Here is a 17,591-nt window from a genome sequence, read left to right as displayed (position 1 = left end):
ATCCGGTTCTTACCTGTTTTTGAGGTGCTGGACGCTTCCTAAACACCGGAATCTTCCGTTAACCATGATGGCCATCCTGGTGCACAGGGCCTCACATTCCTCCATACTGACGACACGGGGACCAGGGTCGGTGTTGCGACCAAATAAGACGACAAAAAGGCCAATCTTAAAATAGGCTATTTACAACATATAGAGTTCTATTTACCAAAGAAAGGTGTTTGTTGAAAGACATTGTTTACAGTATTTAAATAAAAACGCATTATTAGAGACCTTTATTTTGGATGCTTGAAAAATTAGCCTACCCATAATCTTTTGCTTCTACTTTCACTGTAGAAGTTTGCAGATCCAACATGCAAGCAATGGCGGACACACCAACCTGTTTGTTTGTTTGTTTGTTGGATTTCCCCCCCCTTTTTTTCCTCCCCAATGTATCTGTCCAATTACCCCACTCTTCCGAGCTGTCCCGGTCGCTGCTCCACCCACCTCTGCCGATCTGGGGAGGGCTGCAGACTACCACATGCTTCCTCCGATACATGTGAAGTCGCCAGCCGCTTCTTTTCACCTGACAGTGAGAAGTTTCGCCAGGGGGACGTGGCACGTGGGAGGATCACGCTATTCCCCCCAGTTCCCCCTCCCCCCTGAACAGGCGACCGACCAGAGGAGGCGCTAGTGCAGTGACCAGGACGCATACACACATCCGGCTTCTCACCCGCAGACACAGCCAATTATGTCTATAAGGACGCCCAACCAAGCCGGAGGTAATACAGGGATTCAAACCGGCGATTCCCGTGTTGGTAGGCAACGGAATAGACCGCTATGTTACCTGGACGCCCCACAACAACCGAAAACTGCTTCACTTTTGTTTAATTTCACCGTGGTTGGTCAGATTTTGTTTAAAACCAAGATCTGTTCCTCAGGTCATTATTCAGATCTGTTAGTTCACATTACACCATGTGACCTGTGACACTAGAAACCACATGCTGGGGGCGTGGCCTGTGTGAGTTACATCATCTTCATGGAAACAACAGTGCAACCAGGACAGAGGTCGACGTTAATACCGTGAAAATCTGTAAGCCACAGAGCAAAACCAGATCGAATCTGAACACAAGCAGCAGGCTGTTGTGTTTTCAAGCCACAATTCTGCAGAATGACGAGCATCTAACTGACAGCTTTAACTAATCTGACGTGTGCAACTAAAACGAATAAGATACAGTTGGATTATGATACTAAATGTGTCACAGGTTCAAAGGTTTACTTATTTCAACAGTCACCCGAGTCCTCCATCTCCAGTAAGTGATTATCGGACATACAAGTGCAGCTAACGTAGCCTCCATAGAGAAGATATCTGGAGATGATACGTTGAAATTTAACCAGATCAGAACCCATCTATTCACCAAGTCCAAAAGCAGAGCTGTAATAACTATAAGACACAGACTTCATACTTTTTACACTGTCATTCTAGCTACGCCTATAATTGACCTTTTGACCCTGAACTTCCGGACCAACAGACCTCAGTCTTTTAGGTTAGGTCGCCACACTTCCTCCATCCTGACCAGTCTTGAGGAGCCTCAAGGCTGTGTTCTGAGCCCCCTCCTTTTCTCCCTCTATGTTTGTCTTATGTCTGTCTTGCACTGTTCGGCGAGGCCGCAGCCCTCATTTCGTTTTTAACATGTGCCTGCACATTGTTTTTAAGGACAATACATTGAATTGAATTGAATTGAATTTTCTCCAAACCCAAATTCAACTGTCATAAGTTGCTTCTGTTTATTAATTTTTGTGGAAGATGACACTTTCAACTTGATAAAGAAACCATTAACAGGTATACTTACATCTACTCAAAGTTAATGAATTAAGCCACTTTATTTTGTCACTGTATTCTTACAACGAACTGCATTCTTACAATGAATGTGTTCTCTGCATTTAACCCATCCTATTGTACAGGAGCAGTGGGCAGCTGCAGCTCCCGGGGACCAACTCCAGTTCTTCTTTCCACTGCCTTGCTCAGGGGCACAGACAGGAGTATTAACCCTAACATGCATGTCTTTTTGATGGTGGGAGGAAACCGGAGCACCCAGAAGAAACCCATGCAGACACGGGGAGAACATGCAAACTACACACAGAAAGGACCTGGGATGGACGGCTTGGGGTTCGAACCCAGGACCTTCTTGCTATGAGGCAACAGTGCTAACCACTGGGCCACTGCGCCGCCCTAATTTACTGTATCTACAACCAGCTCAGTCTATAACATGATGACGAGACGACAAAGTTATAATAGCTCATCTTGAAAGTTTACTGGGAATAGCAACAGTATCTAAGGGAGGATGGATTTGAAGAAATTTTGCAAACACTTCATTGGCTGACCATCATGTCTGTCACGGTGGTGTGGTTACCTGTGTGAGGTCAGCACGATGGAGCGGCCCTCCTTGATGACGGAGTGGATGCAGTTCCAGAGGGCCCGGCGGGCCTTGGGGTCCATCCCAGTGGTGGGCTCGTCCTGTGACAAAACGCACAGCCAGGTTCAGATTTGCCCACAGATTCAGCAGGAAGCAGACGGCAAAGGTCAGGAGAAGAGGGAGACACGGCATCTTTTAAGCGAGAAACTGTGGTGAAACTGCTCGCCGCCTAACCCCCCCCCCCCTACTCCCTATGAACGCACAAACAGAAAAACCACCACCGTCTGATCAGTCCTGTTTCAGCACATTCACCCAAGAAACCGATCCGTTTCTGACTATTGCTCTGCAAAGACTGAGCAGATGATCCGAAACTTCCTTTTACAACGTTTCTATTTATTTTCCCTCTATCTTCTCTCTCTCTCTCTCTCTCTCTCTCTCTCTCTCTCTCTCTCTCTCTCTCTTTTGGATCCTGCCTCTCCACTGGCCCCACTTTAAAGAGGCAAAGTACAAACAAAGAATTAAAGTTTTAATCCTGTCCTGGTTGCACAACAAACCAGTCCTGGAACAATTAAGCACCAGTGTTAACGGGCAGGAAGGCGGCCTGATTCTGCCCGAGTGGCTCCACTCACATCGTTACACACAACTTGACCCGAAGAACAACACGCACACGCTCGTTTGCATGCAAACACACTTTGTGTGTGCACGCAAGCACATGTTCATCTGCAAGCCCATGAGTGCACATGCATGTGTGTGCATACATTGAAATGTGTGTGTGTGTGTGTGTGTATGAGAGGGGGGACGGGGGGGGGGGGAGAGAGTATATATGTATATATCATCCTACCAGGAAGACTACGGGTGGCCCTGCGATCAGCGCCATCGCTGTAGAAAGTTTCCTCATGTTTCCTCCGCTGTAGCTTCCAGCAGCCTTGTCTCCATACTTCACCAGGCCCAGCTTCCTGATACCCCACTCTGCCACCTGGGGGCAGCACACACATCATTGCGTCAATGATACACACAGGCTTATGGCAATGTTAAGAACAATAAAAATCACATAAAAAAACAACAGGTTGGTGAGATCAGCCGGTAGAGAGATGTGTTGGGTGGAGACGGAGAGATGGGGCTCGACAGGCCGTCTAAAACGTGTCTGGCGTTGAAACTCACGTCACAGACTTCCTTCTCAGGGACCCCCCGCAGGACGGCGTAGAACTCTAGATGTTCTCTTCCTGTCAGCAGCTCGTTAATGGCGTCAAACTGAGGACAGTAACCCATGTTTCGATGGACCTCGTCTATCTCCCTCAGGATACTACAGAGACACACACAAACACACACATACACAAACAGTTAGTATGGTGACAATACTTTCTGAAGGTGACTATAAATTATGAAGTATTTATGTTCAGAGGGGCGTCCGGGTGGCGTGGTGGTCTATTCCGTTGCCTACCAACACAGGGATCACCGGTTCGAATCCCTGTGTTACCTCCGGCTTGGTTGGGCGTCCCTACATACACAATTGGCCGGATGCGGGTATGTGTCCTGGTCGCTGCACTAGCGCCTCCTCTGGTCAGTTGGGGCACCTGTTGGGGGGGGGGGGTAGTGTGATCCTCCCACGTGCTACGTCCCCCTGGTGAAACTCCTCACTGTCAGGTGAAAAGAAGCGGCTGGCGACTCCACATGTATCGGAGGAGGCATGTGGTAGAGTCTGCAGCCCTCCCCGGATCGGCAGAGGGGGCGGGGCAGCGACCGAGACGGCTCGAAACAGTGGGGTAATTGGCCGGATAATATTGGGGAGAAAAAGGCAGGAAAAAATCCACACAAAAAAAAACCACACAAAAAAAAGTATTTCTCTTCAAAGTATTGATATTTTTACCTGGTCAGGGTTAAACCTGATCAACCTGTGTAGTTGATGTACACAGAGATACTGTTCAGATTACTATTTAAAATATTTACACTGTCTTTACATCTTTACAAAAATCAAACAGAGTACTTATTTCAAATGGAGTATTTAACACAAGTATTTAGATTGGTGGATAAAATTATGGTGGCCTAGAAACCTTTACCACCTCTTATATCCAACTTTTACCGACCTGTGAGTGTGTATATAAATCATGTAATACAGTGAGTATGTATATAAATCATGTAATACAGTGAGTGTGTACATAAATCATATGATACAGTATGTGTATAAATCATATACTACAGTGTGTATATAAATCATATACTACAGTGTGTATATAAATCATATACTACAGTGAGTATTTATATAAATAATATAATACAGTGAGTATTTATATAAATCATATACTACAGTGAAATTTGACGGTCCACCAGTTAAGCAGTCCAGAAACTGGGTCAATCCTTAAGTTTATGTGAAACCTGAGCCCATAAACAGATCAGGCCAACAGGTTGTTTAAGCGGGACACCTGAGGCCGTGGCGCGGTGCACCAGAAACAACCTCCCCCTGTTTTTCCTTCAACGTTTTAACCTTTTAATGGACCCCCCCCCCTGCTCCTGTCAACTAAAAAAAATCTATCTGTGTCCACTACTGCTCTGATTCCTCTGACGTCAAATAAAAACTCTTCATGTCCTCATGTCCTCTGTCCTTAATGTTCACCGGCTGACCCCTCCGTGACCGTTGACCTTATTACCTCTTCCCAGCCAGGAAGGCCTCGCCACTCGTCACAATGGTGTCTCCTGTCAGCATCTTGAAGGTGGTGGTCTTCCCTGCCCCGTTGACCCCCAGCAGCCCAAAACACTGACACACAGAAGGGTGAAGAGATAGACAGACAGACAGGATAGACAGACAGATAGACAGATAGATGGATAGGTAGGTAGGTAGATAGATAGATAGATAGATAGATAGATAGATGGACAGACAGACAGACAGAGAGAAATATACATATATATATATAGAGAGAGCGAGAGCGATAGACGGGGGAGAGAGAGAGAGAGAGAGAGCGATAGACGGGGGAGAGAGAAAATTAGCAACTTCTCTTTTAATAAAAGACATGAGTCAGAGTCAGAGCGCCATTGTTACTTGCAAGTCAATATCAGGGCTTATCTTCAGTTAATTTGCAGAAACCGAGTCTGACTTCAAATACTAAGTTAATTAAGTGTCATTAATTAATTAATTATGTCCCCTTTATTAACCTCCTTAGGGAAATTCATTTACTGCAAATTAACCCATCCCAGCTGTGATCTGTGTAGCTAGGAGCAGCAGGCTGCCACCTTCATGCTGCGCCCGGGGACCAACTCCAGTTCTCTTCCCGCTGCCTTGCTCAGGGGCACAGACAGGAGTATTAACCCTAACATGCATGTTTCTTTTTGATGGCGGGGGAAACCGGAACACAAAACCCGTCACAGACACGGGGGCGAACATGCAAACGCCACACAGAGGACGACCTGGGATGACCCCCCCCCACAAGGCTGGACAACCCCCAGGGCTCGAACCCAGGACCTTCCTGCTGTGAGGCCACAGTACCACCATGCTGCCCAAAATATAATATGAGTGAGTTGGATTCATTTGCCACAAAAAAAAAAAAAACACTCAACAAAAACAAGCTGAAATAAGCTGAAATCTTCCAAATGCAAAACTCTATTTGCCGTCTCTTTGTTAGTAAATGACAGAACAGAACAGAACAGAACAGAACAGAACAGAGCAGAACGAGAAACAGTCAGTAAACACATCAGCGGTCCAGTTCTACAACTACCAAGGGTATTTATTCCCTTTTATTGACATAACTGCAAATACAGTGTATCTTACTTGAAATCATTTACAGTACAGTGTGACTTGGTAAATGGCTGTTGTTATTGGAGGCTAAATAAGAGTATTTATTACACGGTATCTGTCTAAATCTCACCTCCCCGGGAGGAATTCCAACACACAGGCGGTCGACAGCCGGCTTCTGCTTCCTCTTGTACACCTACGACACACAGCTCTGTTAAAAACCGCAAAGCTGAACATTTCCATGTAAACCAATGTGCTTTTTGGTACCTTGCTTAAGGGATGTGTTTCAAACGATACCTAAACCGCCATTATCCAAAACATGACCACTTTTGTCGTTAAAAGTAGGACTTTAATGGGAGAAATTATGCAAATGACAATAGAATATTATGTGCATGGACATTATGTGCAAAGAAGAAGATGATGACCTTTACCAACAGACACAATGAGTTTGTTTTTTTTGTTTTTTGGACCCCCTTTTTCTCCCCAATTGTACCTGGCCAACCACCCTACTTTTCTGAGCCGACTCGGTCGCTGCTCCACCCCCTCTGCCGATCCGGGGAGGGCTGCAGACTACCACGTGCCTCCTCCGATACATGTGGAGTCACCAGCCGCTTCTTTTCACCTGACAGTGAGGCGTTTCACCAGGGGGACGTAGCGCGTGGGAGGATCACGCTATTCCCCCCAGTTTCCCCCCCGAACAGGCGTCCCGACCGACCAGAGGAGGCGCTAGTGCAGCGACCAGGACACGTACCCACATCCGGCCTCCCACCCGCAGACACGGCGATCCCCGTGTTGGTAGGCAGCAGAATAGACCGCCACACCACCCAGACGCCCCCCAACATGAACACTTTTGTAGTTAAAAGTAGGACTTTAATGGGAGAAATTATGCAAATGACAACAGAACATTATTCGCATAGACGTGCAGAGAAGAAGAAGATGACCTCCACCAACTGATACTATAAGATTCATGAAAGTGGTGGTGGTGTTTCTGTACCTTGGTGAGCTGCCGTAGCTCCAGGATGTCTCCGTGTCCGAGGCCGTGGACGATCCTCTGTCGCTCCCTCGCCACGTCCTCGTCCTCCTCCCTGATGGGGCTCAGCTTGTTTAGCTTGCTGATGGGCCTGGAAAACAGAGGGCGGTTATTCCGGTTAAGGTCCGAACTTCCAGACGTCTGTACCAAATGCCGAGTTCAAAATGACACACTGCCAGTTAGAGCTGGAAGAACCAGCAGGAGGACTTGTGCTGATTTTTGCACTCAGAGAGATTTAACTTTCTCTACGTCATACACTGTTGATATTTAACTTTTTACTTTTCAATATTACTTAGCACTTTTTTTAAAATTAGATGAAAACTAAGATGGCCGGTGATCCACCAGCAGAAACGAGCGTTTGATAGGTTAGCGTAGTCTTTCAATGTGTTTGTGTGTGTGTGTCTTTACTTGGGCTTGATGCAGAAGCGGTACTGGATGAGGACGGTGATGACGAAGAAGACCACGCCCTCCACAGCCATGGCAAACAGGTTTTTCCCCACCATGTCCCACTCCAGAGGCGAGCGGAAACGGTTCTCACCTGGCCAATCACAACGCAGGGGGGGAGCACTCAGATAAAACTGAAAACACCTTCATACGTTAGCTTCACATCTGCGTTCTCAATGACATGGAAAAAAAACCTTTTCTAGCCATGACTTCACAGGTTGCCAAGTTTCTGCAAATCCCAACTTCCGTCATTACTTCTGCTACGTCAGATGGCCTTTAAAGAGGATTACTCTACTGTATAACACTGTAAATTACCACAAGAGGCATTACGGGGTCTCCAATAACACCTTTTCAGGATTTCTCTAAACCTTAGATATGTCTATAAACTCATCTCATCTCATCTTCAGCCGCCTCTCCGGGGTCGGGTCACGGTGGCAGCAAGCTAAGCAGGGCACTCCAGACGTCTCCCCAGCAACGCCCTCCAGCTCCTCCTGGGGGATCCCAAGGCGTTCCCAGGCCAGATTGGACATGTAGTCCCTCAAGCGAATTCTGGGTCTACCCCGGGATCTCCTCCCAGTTGGCCGTGCCCGGAAAACCTCCAAAGGAGGGCGCCCAGGAGGCCTCCTAATCAGATGCCCGGACCACCTCAACTGGCCCCTTTCGACGTGAAGGAGCAGAGGCTCTACTCCGAGCTCCCTCCAGATGTCAGAGCTCCTCACCCTATCTCTAAGGCTGAGCCCAGACACCCTACGGAGGAAACTCGTTTCAGCCGCTTGTATCCGCGATCTCACCCTTTCGGTCACCACCCAAAGCTCATGACCACAGGTGAGGGTTGGAATGAAGGTTGAGTGGTAAATTGAGAGCTTTGCCTTCCGGCTCAGCTCCCTCTTCACCACAACAGTCCGGTACAACGTCCGCATTACTGCTGATGCTGCACCAATCCGCCTGTCAATATCTCACTCCATCCCACCCTCACTCGTGAACAAGACCCCGAGGTACTTGAACTCCTTCACTTGAGGCAACAACTCATCCCAAAAGTGGTGTCTATAAACGAATCTAGCATTATCGTAAATTGCACTAAAGCTGCTCTCTTTTACCGTCCATGGGCTTTTAAGTGAAGCGGCTTGCTGAGTATTGATTGGTGGATCACTATCAATCATCGTCTTGCAAACAGTGTATTGGTTACCTGCCAAAGTAGCTGGTGAACTGACAAACCAACTAATCTACCAGCACTGGGCTGACACAATAGGAGGCTGTGATTGTTTTTGGGACAGTTGTTTTCTCCAAGTTAGACTTTGTATTGTGAGGGTGAGGAGGATGTGTGTTTTTCTTACCAAACCTCTCCAGGGCGTCGGCCATGGCCTGGTTCTTCACCATGTCGATGAGACCTCGGCCAAGGCAGAAATGAGGGAAGATGAGGAGAACGTTCTTCAGGATGTCGTTTATACCTCCAATCTCCTGCGATCGAGTAAACGGGACAACTTTTTAGCCTTTGTCTTTTTCGGATATGAAATAACACAAAATCCCCACTTAAGCCTGCCACAATAACATATATACAAGGTTTTAGTTTAACTGCAAGCCTATGTGTTATTTTTTTGCATGCGGTATTATGGCAGTTAGATTTTTACATGATGTTAAAATGTCCCTTTTGGAGTATCATGATGAATGTATATATCGGTATGTCGACATGAAGGTGACAGTGAAAGACTGAATGAAAAGGTTTTGTAGGCGTCTGGTTGGGAAGTCCTGCTACTGTTTTGCGTCTCGGCCCAGCAGACTTACGTTGTTGCCAAACAGCTCCATGACGAAGGTGGAGATGCTGCCATTGATCCCGATGAGGATGTTGACGCTGGTGAGGACGACGTAGGCAGTGCTGGGGATGGTGAAGAAGAACGACGCCGGGTACATCAGCGGCGTGATGGACCAGCTGCAGCCAACGACAACGCACGGGAGGTTACCACAATGTCAGTTTAACAGTCATGTGATATATCCGTATGGTTTAAGCCGGTATAAATCCCAGCCAGTTTTATTTCTTTTTGCTTAGTGTTTGTACGTTGTATAACGTTGTTGTGTTACATTCTGGTGAAGTAGGTTGTGTTGACTTGTGTTGTGTGATGCTGTTTTGCGTTGCATCAGCATCACTCTTACTCACCCATAGAGGAGCAGCAGCAGGGCTAAAACAGGCAGGTTGGTGGAGGAGACGTAGGCTTTTTGTTGGAAGCAGACAAATATCAGGATGACAAGCGTGGCGGGGACAATGTAGTTACACTGCAACACAAAAACACATTCTTACAATGAGAAGGTGGTTGGAAACAAAACAGGAAGAAACTGTGAAATAAGAGGAGCGATGTGTCCAAGAAGTTTGATAAACAAATTAACAAAACAAAATAACATTGTGGATTATTTGTGTGTGTGTGTGTGTGTGTGTGAGACGCCTTGTTAAGAGGAGTCTGAAGCATTTAAGGGAAGGAAGGGAGTGACAAAGCCACTTATTGATCAGGCTGGACGCTTCAAAACTTATGGATGGATTCCTCCTGTAATGGTTGGAAGTCGAGCCGAGCCTCGCTGGCGTTACTCACCATGTCCCACACAAAGTTGGCCACCCAGTAGAGGAGGGGCTGCACTCCACTGATGAACTGCATGTGCTTGGCCTTGTTCACTCTTTCCTGGATGAGGAAGACTACAAAGCTGGCTGGGACGAAGGACATGGCGAATATGACGCAGATGGACACCAGAACATCCACGGAGGTGGTCACCCTGGACAGGAGGGGAGGAAAAGGACGGTGAAACTCTCGTTCTGTCTACGAACCAGTCAGAGAAGGTAAATGCAGGTCAAAGTTATGAGGCCTGGTTGATTTCTACTTTTTAATTGCCTTCAGAGGGGCAGGTGGAGAGGTGGACATAGATAACAGGACGGGTTTTTAAGCATGCAGAACTTTAGAGATCCAGTCCAAGGACTTTATTTCAGTAACACGTTTTATTGTGGAATATTAATGTTAGGAATGTCAGTGCCCCCTCTCTGAACACAGCCAATTCTCAGGAAGTTGAGTTCACAATACTCTCTATTGATGGCTAGCTAGCTTGCTAACTTGCATTATGTTGCTAGGAAATAATCCAAATATAGACCAACCGACACACTGATAATGACCATTCATTTACCGTCCAAATCAGAGCATTGGATGATGTAATTTATTATAAGCTGATCGGTTTTCTTAAATTGTGTTTACAACCAGGAGGAGAGTTTTTCATTGGGCTTTACTCATATTTTCCCAACAACTTGAGTTCTAACATTTTGGTAGCTTTAAATGAACAATCCCTCTGTTATGGACTGAAACCTTAGTGTGAGACTTTAATACTAAGGTAAATATCACAGCATTTTGAAGGTGGTTGCAGGGTCATGTGAGCAGAGGTATGGCGGTGGGTGTGCTGAGGGTCTGTGCATGTCATTATTTATTAAATAAACATAAGCTCTTTCTTAACTGAGTGAAGATATTAATATATTCAGTTATTGACTCCCTTCACCTTTGTGTTGAGTAAGCAACAATATAATATTGATTCAACAAATAGCCGGTTCTGTCCTGTGGCTGAAGGAGACAGTTCCGTAGAATCAGCAGTTGGATTAAACTATCCCAAATCCTCTTCCTATACTCATTTTAGGTCTTTGAAAATGGTTTATTTGTATGACTTGTTGACTTTGAGCTTGGAGTTTGGACATTCAACACAAACTGAGACACACTAAAATAAAAATACTCAGCTGATATCCTCATTCTGCTCCAGAAGAGGTAAGGCAGAGAGCAGCTGTGAAACTCTACGCTGATGACAGTGTTTTACCAATTTCATCACCCAAGCCACAATCACGGTCTCTGCATCACGGAGTCATACTGAAAACATCGACGGGTTCGATCCAGTGAGAATCAGTGTCAGATTGCAGATGGGTACTCACAGCGCCACCTGGGAGAGCTGCTCCTTGGTGAGGTTAAGCGGATGATTGAAGGCACTGATTCCGTACTTGCTGGGATCTTTGCCTGGGGGCAGGTTGGCACGCAGGATGCCGTTGTTCATGACATTGATGAAGGAGCCGATACTGTGCCAGCCCTTATTGTTGAACCAGATCTGCAGGACAGAAAACAAAGGTCAGACTGCAGCTTTGGCTGACAAGTCATGGGATTGATTCAAGGACCAATGTTCATGAACACTGTAACAGTCATCCTCTTAACCAGGATGACACATTCATTTCATTGGTTGTTAAAAGTTTTTTTTGACTTAGCAAGGCTAACATGCTAACATACTAAAGCAGCCACAATGAGTTTTGGATTTTAGTTGTCTTGAGTGGCGTGAGTACACGCCACTCACTCAATAACTGTTGTCCACGTGCCATCTAAATAAAAAAAATAAAAAACGAACCCTGCTTCAACGAAGGTGCTAAAGGGGTTACAGTAATATGCAGTAGTTGTAATCGGCAGCACCCAGTGTCCAATAGTAGCTGACTGTGAGAATGTGTGAACTGTATGGGCATGTTGTTGCAAAGGAGCATATGTTTTTTGGTCAAACTTCTCTGCAAGATTTGGCAATGATGATTGTATACTCAAACTTCTCGCAATAAACAGAAACATATTCAGCAAAAACAGTTTTCTTCACATCCCAGTCATTCACTTCATACGGTCTAGTCAAATCTCTTTAGACTCTCTTTAGTGCTGGAATTCAAACCCAAAAGAGCATCACGACAGAGTCTATCCAGTCGACAACGCAACAGAATTTTCTTTAACGGGAATTATTCGAAGAGCCTACTGGTCCACAGGCTAGAGGCCTACACCTTCAAGTGCTTAGCTGCTTAAACAGTTCAGTCAGGACCGCTCACGTATTTGGAAAAGCATACTTTGCTGCTTTGGAATGTCATTATGACTTTAAGGTTTGGAAATTAATAGATCTGCTTGTATGCACAAGTAAACCCAGAGAACACATCTCTATTAAAGGCATAAATCGATCATAAAGTAGATAGAAGCCGGTCCAAACAGGTGTCAGGTGGAGTGAAGGTTGGTGAGCAGAAGCCAAGCAAACATTACAGGACCATAAGCATCACCGAGCAACACAAACTGGTTTCCTCTGGCTAAATCGCCCTGGCACGCCAATTTGTGATTGGTTGTTTGGCAGCAGTCAGCAAGATTTTCCTGCCTGAACATGCTCCGCCCATAAACAGTCTCCCATTCATCATTAATATAATCATCATTTGACAGCGTGTAGTGCCCTGTGTGTAGAGTTGGAGCTATACAACAGGAACACACCAGTAAGAACTGAAGGTTTGCTGCACAACTAATCACTTCTTTTCTGCTTTAGTTTCTGCTTCTTTAACTTTTAACTTCATATAATCCAAGAAATTAATCATTACAAATGATTTTTGCCGTATCATAACAATTGGACACAGATATTTAAAGCAAGCTGGCATATAAGTGGTTAAGTGTACAGCAAATCTACAGTATCTACACAACTTGAGATTTGCTGAGAAAAGAGGTATGTTCATCTTAAAATCAGGTCAGTCCAAGATGTTTTTTTTCCCCTCACCTTGACGTTATTCTTGGTGTCTAGACCATTGATGAAGCCTGACAGACTGTCCAGAAAGCGATCTGCGGCCGCACCCTGATAGAGAGACATTCAAGTCAGTTTTATTTGAAAAGGGCTGTTTGTAATTCATTGAGAAGGTTCTGCCGAGATCTGACCTCAGATCAGAAGGGATAAATGGGGACAAAGTCAATACCACACTCTCAGTTTAGTATCCAGACGCTTTCACACGGACCTTTTGTAATTCGAAGATCTTTTTGACCCGCTTGATTGCGTCATCAATCTCATTGGCTGGTGGGAGGACCTGAGTGCTCCTGGCACCCAATGAGAATCCACCATATCTGGGATAAGAAAAGAAAAAAAATACTGATCTGGTCCAAAATCAGAGCATTTTAGCAATGATTAACAACAAGATGCAGTTATATATTTTAAAAAAGCCCTTAAAATGTAATAAAACTAGACATACCTGAATTCATTTACCCACACCTTGTTCTTCAAACTGTGAAAACACAAGATGGAATGAAATAACTGAGCATAGATCCCTCAAGACTTTACAAACCAGTGAAACAACACTAATAAAGCTTCATAAAGGCTTCGAGAAGAAATATTGTAAGGATTGTGTAAATACATGGCACTGTGTTAGTAGTCTCTCATACATAGACTTATAATGCTGTAGTAACACAATCACAAGTATTTTGTGTTTGCAAGTGCAAGTGTTTGCAAGAGGTTTCTCAGCCGGTATCCCAGTATGTGCCTTATCTAATGCAGTTTCACAGATTGACAGATAGGTTTGCACATTTGACACATAATGTACTTCTTCTACCTTCTCCCGATGATCTGTGCGTAGGTCTTCACCAGGTAGTCTGAGATGTTCCTTCCTGTCAGGTTTTGTAGGGTGTCTGTTTCACTGAGTTTCATCTGAAAAAAAAAATAAAAAGTTTGCCATTTAACTCAAACAGACACCTTAGTAAGATCGGTTTATAATTTTATCTACACTGTTTGCTCAAAGTCCCACTCGGTCTTCCTACTTGGTAAAACCTGATGCTTAAATTCCTTTCATAATCTAAGTTCTAACCATGAGCATTTTATAACCATTAAATTGTGCTTCCGCTGTGGGTAGATGGCGACGCGAATTCACATTTGCAGCGGCCTCACCCAGTACCGGTTTGGGAAGGTGGCGACACGAACTCACGTTTGCGGTGGCTTCACCCAGTACCATCCATGCAGTGTCTTTGTCCATGTCTGCGTTTAAGTTTTATCTTTGTTTGATGGCTGAGAGAGCTGGTGCTGGATTGGCTGGGAGAACTTGGTCTGCTGCGTCATGTGGGCCCAGGGACCACGGCCCTGCCTGGAGCTGCGACCAAGGAGGTAACACCCAGAGCGGTCTGATAGGACGTGGAAGAGGGGCAGGCTAAGCTAACTGCTAGCCCATGCGGACCGGCAGTTCCGATAACACCGAGGGTGGTCTGGGTGCGGCCTCGCCTGGCGTTGACAGTGGCGTTTTCGGTGTCGTCGTGTGGCGTGCGGGGAGGTGTGTCAAGGGTATCTGGCTGGGAGAGCTGGCATTGGATCAGCTGGGGGAGCCTGGTTTGCTGCATCCGGTGGGCCCAGGGACCACGGCCCTGCCTGGAGCTGCGCCTGAAGAGAAAACACCGAGGGCGGTCTGACAGGACGTGGAAGCGGGGCGGGCTAAGCTAACTCCTAGCCCATGCAGACCGGCAGTTTCGACAGTCATCCTGGCTGACGTTTGTTCCCTTGGGCAGTGATTTTTTTTCTTTTTTGGTCTTTGTGTTGCACTGCTGTGGGCTGGGGGGAAATGATATGCCATTTCATTTCATGCACGGAAATACCTGAAATGAAGTGACAAATAAAGTGTTCCTGACTCCTGAAGTGTTCCTGACTCCTGAGCTGCTTCGAGGAAAAACTCTCTGCAAGTGTTTGTCGTACTCCACATGTGTTTGACTCTTCACATTGTGAATACAAAGACTTCCAGTTTCTCATCCTGTCCCTTTGTATCACACCCAGTCTCTCATCCTGCAGTTTGACTTAAGTTGTTTGGAAAAGGTACGAACGACTTTGCTGCAAAATGTGGTCACACAAAGAGACACATGAACTAACTGGTTTGAAGCATGTAGAAAACTTTTGGGTCAGGGTTGCGGGTGGACTTTCGGATGAATTGTTGGTGGAGTTGTAGGCAGGGTTACCTCGGGAGGTGGGAGGCCTCCTGCCCCTGCAGGGCATTCGGGAAGCATCTTCTTCCTGCCATCAGAGCTGCAGAAGCAGGCAGGGGAGGGCTCCTCCATTGTCCAGTTGCTGGATTCAAATAGCTTTTGGACACTTTCAGGGACCTCTGGGACGTTCCACTCTTCATCGCCCATTGTACAGGGAGCATCCCTGAGAGAGGAAGAAGACGGAAAAGAAAGAGTCCAGGAAATTTGTGAGAAGATGTTGACTCTTCCCAACCAAAACATGATTTAAAAGAATGACATCCTTGAGATAATAGTTGATTTCCATTTTATGCTGTTGAACTGAAGAAAGCGGTTGTCTCCGACTTACGGTATGGAATATCCATCCATACAGCGAGTCCCAAAGCCGGGAGTGTCCAGGAGGGAGTTCAGTAACTTCTGCATGTTGGCGTCATCTGGGGCGTCGTCGCTGTGGAGACATGTATATATAATACAGCATGTTACCAAGAGAGACTGAGACAAAAAAATGGGTTATCTCAGAGCCTAAAGTGGTAATCTGAGTGTCTGTGTGTTCTGGTATGATGTGCACAGTATTTCAATAAGGGACGGTGCCCACCTGACGAAAGTGACTTGCTCCTCATACATCCAGGGCTGCAGCTCCAAACTGGGGTATTTGCCAAAGGGTGGAACGATTAGACTGAAAACCAGGGCGATGCAAACAAACACAGCAGGAAGAACAATCTGGAAATACAAAGAAGAGGGAGTCACTTTACAATCCCTGCAACAGCTTGTATCTAGGCTAGCTGATGGGTAGAATCAGAGGATACCCATCAGGTCAACAAGAAGAATCTGTTTCTAATCAACTTCAGTGTGTATACATGTATTTTTAAACAGTCTGTGTTGAGACGACTGAGATGAAACCTTGAAAATTTTGCAACCAGTGACTTTTTTCTAAGAAATTTTCGCTTCTCGAAAAAAAGGACTTTAGTCACTGAGTCTATGCTGTGTGTCATGATGCGAGTGTTTGGTTTGATAAAGCCCTTGCAGAAGGTGAGAACGATTCTCCCCATGTCCATGAACACTGTTACTCTCATCATCTTCTCATCATCATCTTTTTTTTTGGGGGGGGGGGGATTCCCGGGGGAGGGGGGGTTCCCCCCTTTTTCTCCCCAATTGTACTTGGCCAATTACCCCACTCTTCCGAGCTGTCCCGGTCTCTGCTCCGCCCCCTCCGCTGATCCGGGGAGGGCTGCAGACTACCACATGCCTCCTCCCATACATGTGGAGTCGCCAGCCGCTTCGTTTCACCTGACAGTAAGGAGTTTCACCAGGAGGACGTAGCGTGTGGGAGGATCACGCTATTTCCCCCAGCCCCCCCCCCCCGAACAGGTGCCCTGACCAACCAGAGGAGGCGCTAGTGCAGTGACCAGGACACATAACCACATCCGGCTTCCCACCCGCAGACACGGCCAATTGTGTCTGTAGGGACGCCCGACCAAGCCGGAGGTAACACGGGGATTCAAACAGGCGATCCCCGTGTTGGTAGGCAACGGAATTAATAGACTGCCATGGCAACCGGATGCCTCAGAGGTGTGCTTTTTAAGCACAATGTTTCCGTATTGCATTTAAACACACTGACACAATTGGCAAGAGCACACAGACACATTTTGTAAGGCGTAGCAGTAGCCAATTAGAGCAAGGTCAACATCAGCAATAGCCAATCAGAGTCCTGTGACCTTCAGCAGTCCCCAATCAGAGCCCTTACCTGAGCGAAGAAGCCTTTCCTGGAGCGCCGAGCGAACAGAAATCTCTTCCACATCAGAGCCACAAACTGCTGCCTCTTCAGACTCCAGCCCTTCACCTTGTACGATCCTTTTCCGTCAGCACAGTTCAGCCAGTCCGTCTCCCGAGATTCTGACAAACAGGAAGACACGACACACATTATGACTTGTGTCAAAATGGACTACAGCAACCCCCCAGGGGATCGGGTAGTCGTCTTCCTTTACTTCACCCTTTACCTGCCAAATATGTGTGTGTCTGTCTGTGTTTGTGTACCAGGGTCACCGTCGGATTCGTTACAGTCGTTGTTGTCGTCCTCAGTCAGAGGTCTCAGGCAGCTCTGGTGGTCACCACCAAAGGCGTGGGTTCTACGCCGCCGTCGGACTGGCAGGATGCCATCTGAATAACACACACACACAGGTTTAAGCATGAGACCGTACAATTGCTCTGTGCTGTTGCTGTATTGCTGCTGTCAGTAT

The 17,591-nt window shown here is 46.3% G+C and overlaps 1 protein-coding gene across 1 annotated transcript in view; it reads right to left on the bottom strand.

Annotated features, from left to right (window-relative positions):
• The window catches only part of abca1b (ATP-binding cassette, sub-family A (ABC1), member 1B), an 87,993-nt gene that overhangs the window by 2,963 nt on the left and 67,439 nt on the right, over window positions 1-17,591 (bottom strand). The window contains 22 exon segments of the mRNA XM_056285898.1: window positions 14-106; window positions 2,391-2,494; window positions 3,235-3,369; window positions 3,555-3,696; window positions 5,039-5,145; window positions 6,251-6,313; window positions 7,112-7,238; window positions 7,556-7,685; window positions 8,926-9,049; window positions 9,374-9,518; window positions 9,744-9,859; window positions 10,171-10,348; window positions 11,535-11,704; window positions 13,151-13,225; window positions 13,383-13,488; window positions 13,614-13,646; window positions 13,971-14,065; window positions 15,352-15,541; window positions 15,704-15,802; window positions 15,950-16,074; window positions 17,099-17,247; window positions 17,389-17,511. Coding sequence (XP_056141873.1) covers window positions 14-106; window positions 2,391-2,494; window positions 3,235-3,369; window positions 3,555-3,696; window positions 5,039-5,145; window positions 6,251-6,313; window positions 7,112-7,238; window positions 7,556-7,685; window positions 8,926-9,049; window positions 9,374-9,518; window positions 9,744-9,859; window positions 10,171-10,348; window positions 11,535-11,704; window positions 13,151-13,225; window positions 13,383-13,488; window positions 13,614-13,646; window positions 13,971-14,065; window positions 15,352-15,541; window positions 15,704-15,802; window positions 15,950-16,074; window positions 17,099-17,247; window positions 17,389-17,511 — 2,629 coding nt within the window.

The sequence above is a fragment of the Lampris incognitus genome, chromosome 1, assembly GCF_029633865.1.
Source record: "Lampris incognitus isolate fLamInc1 chromosome 1, fLamInc1.hap2, whole genome shotgun sequence".
Taxonomy (NCBI): domain Eukaryota; kingdom Metazoa; phylum Chordata; class Actinopteri; order Lampriformes; family Lampridae; genus Lampris; species Lampris incognitus.
This window is presented reverse-complemented; position numbering and strand designations above follow the sequence as displayed.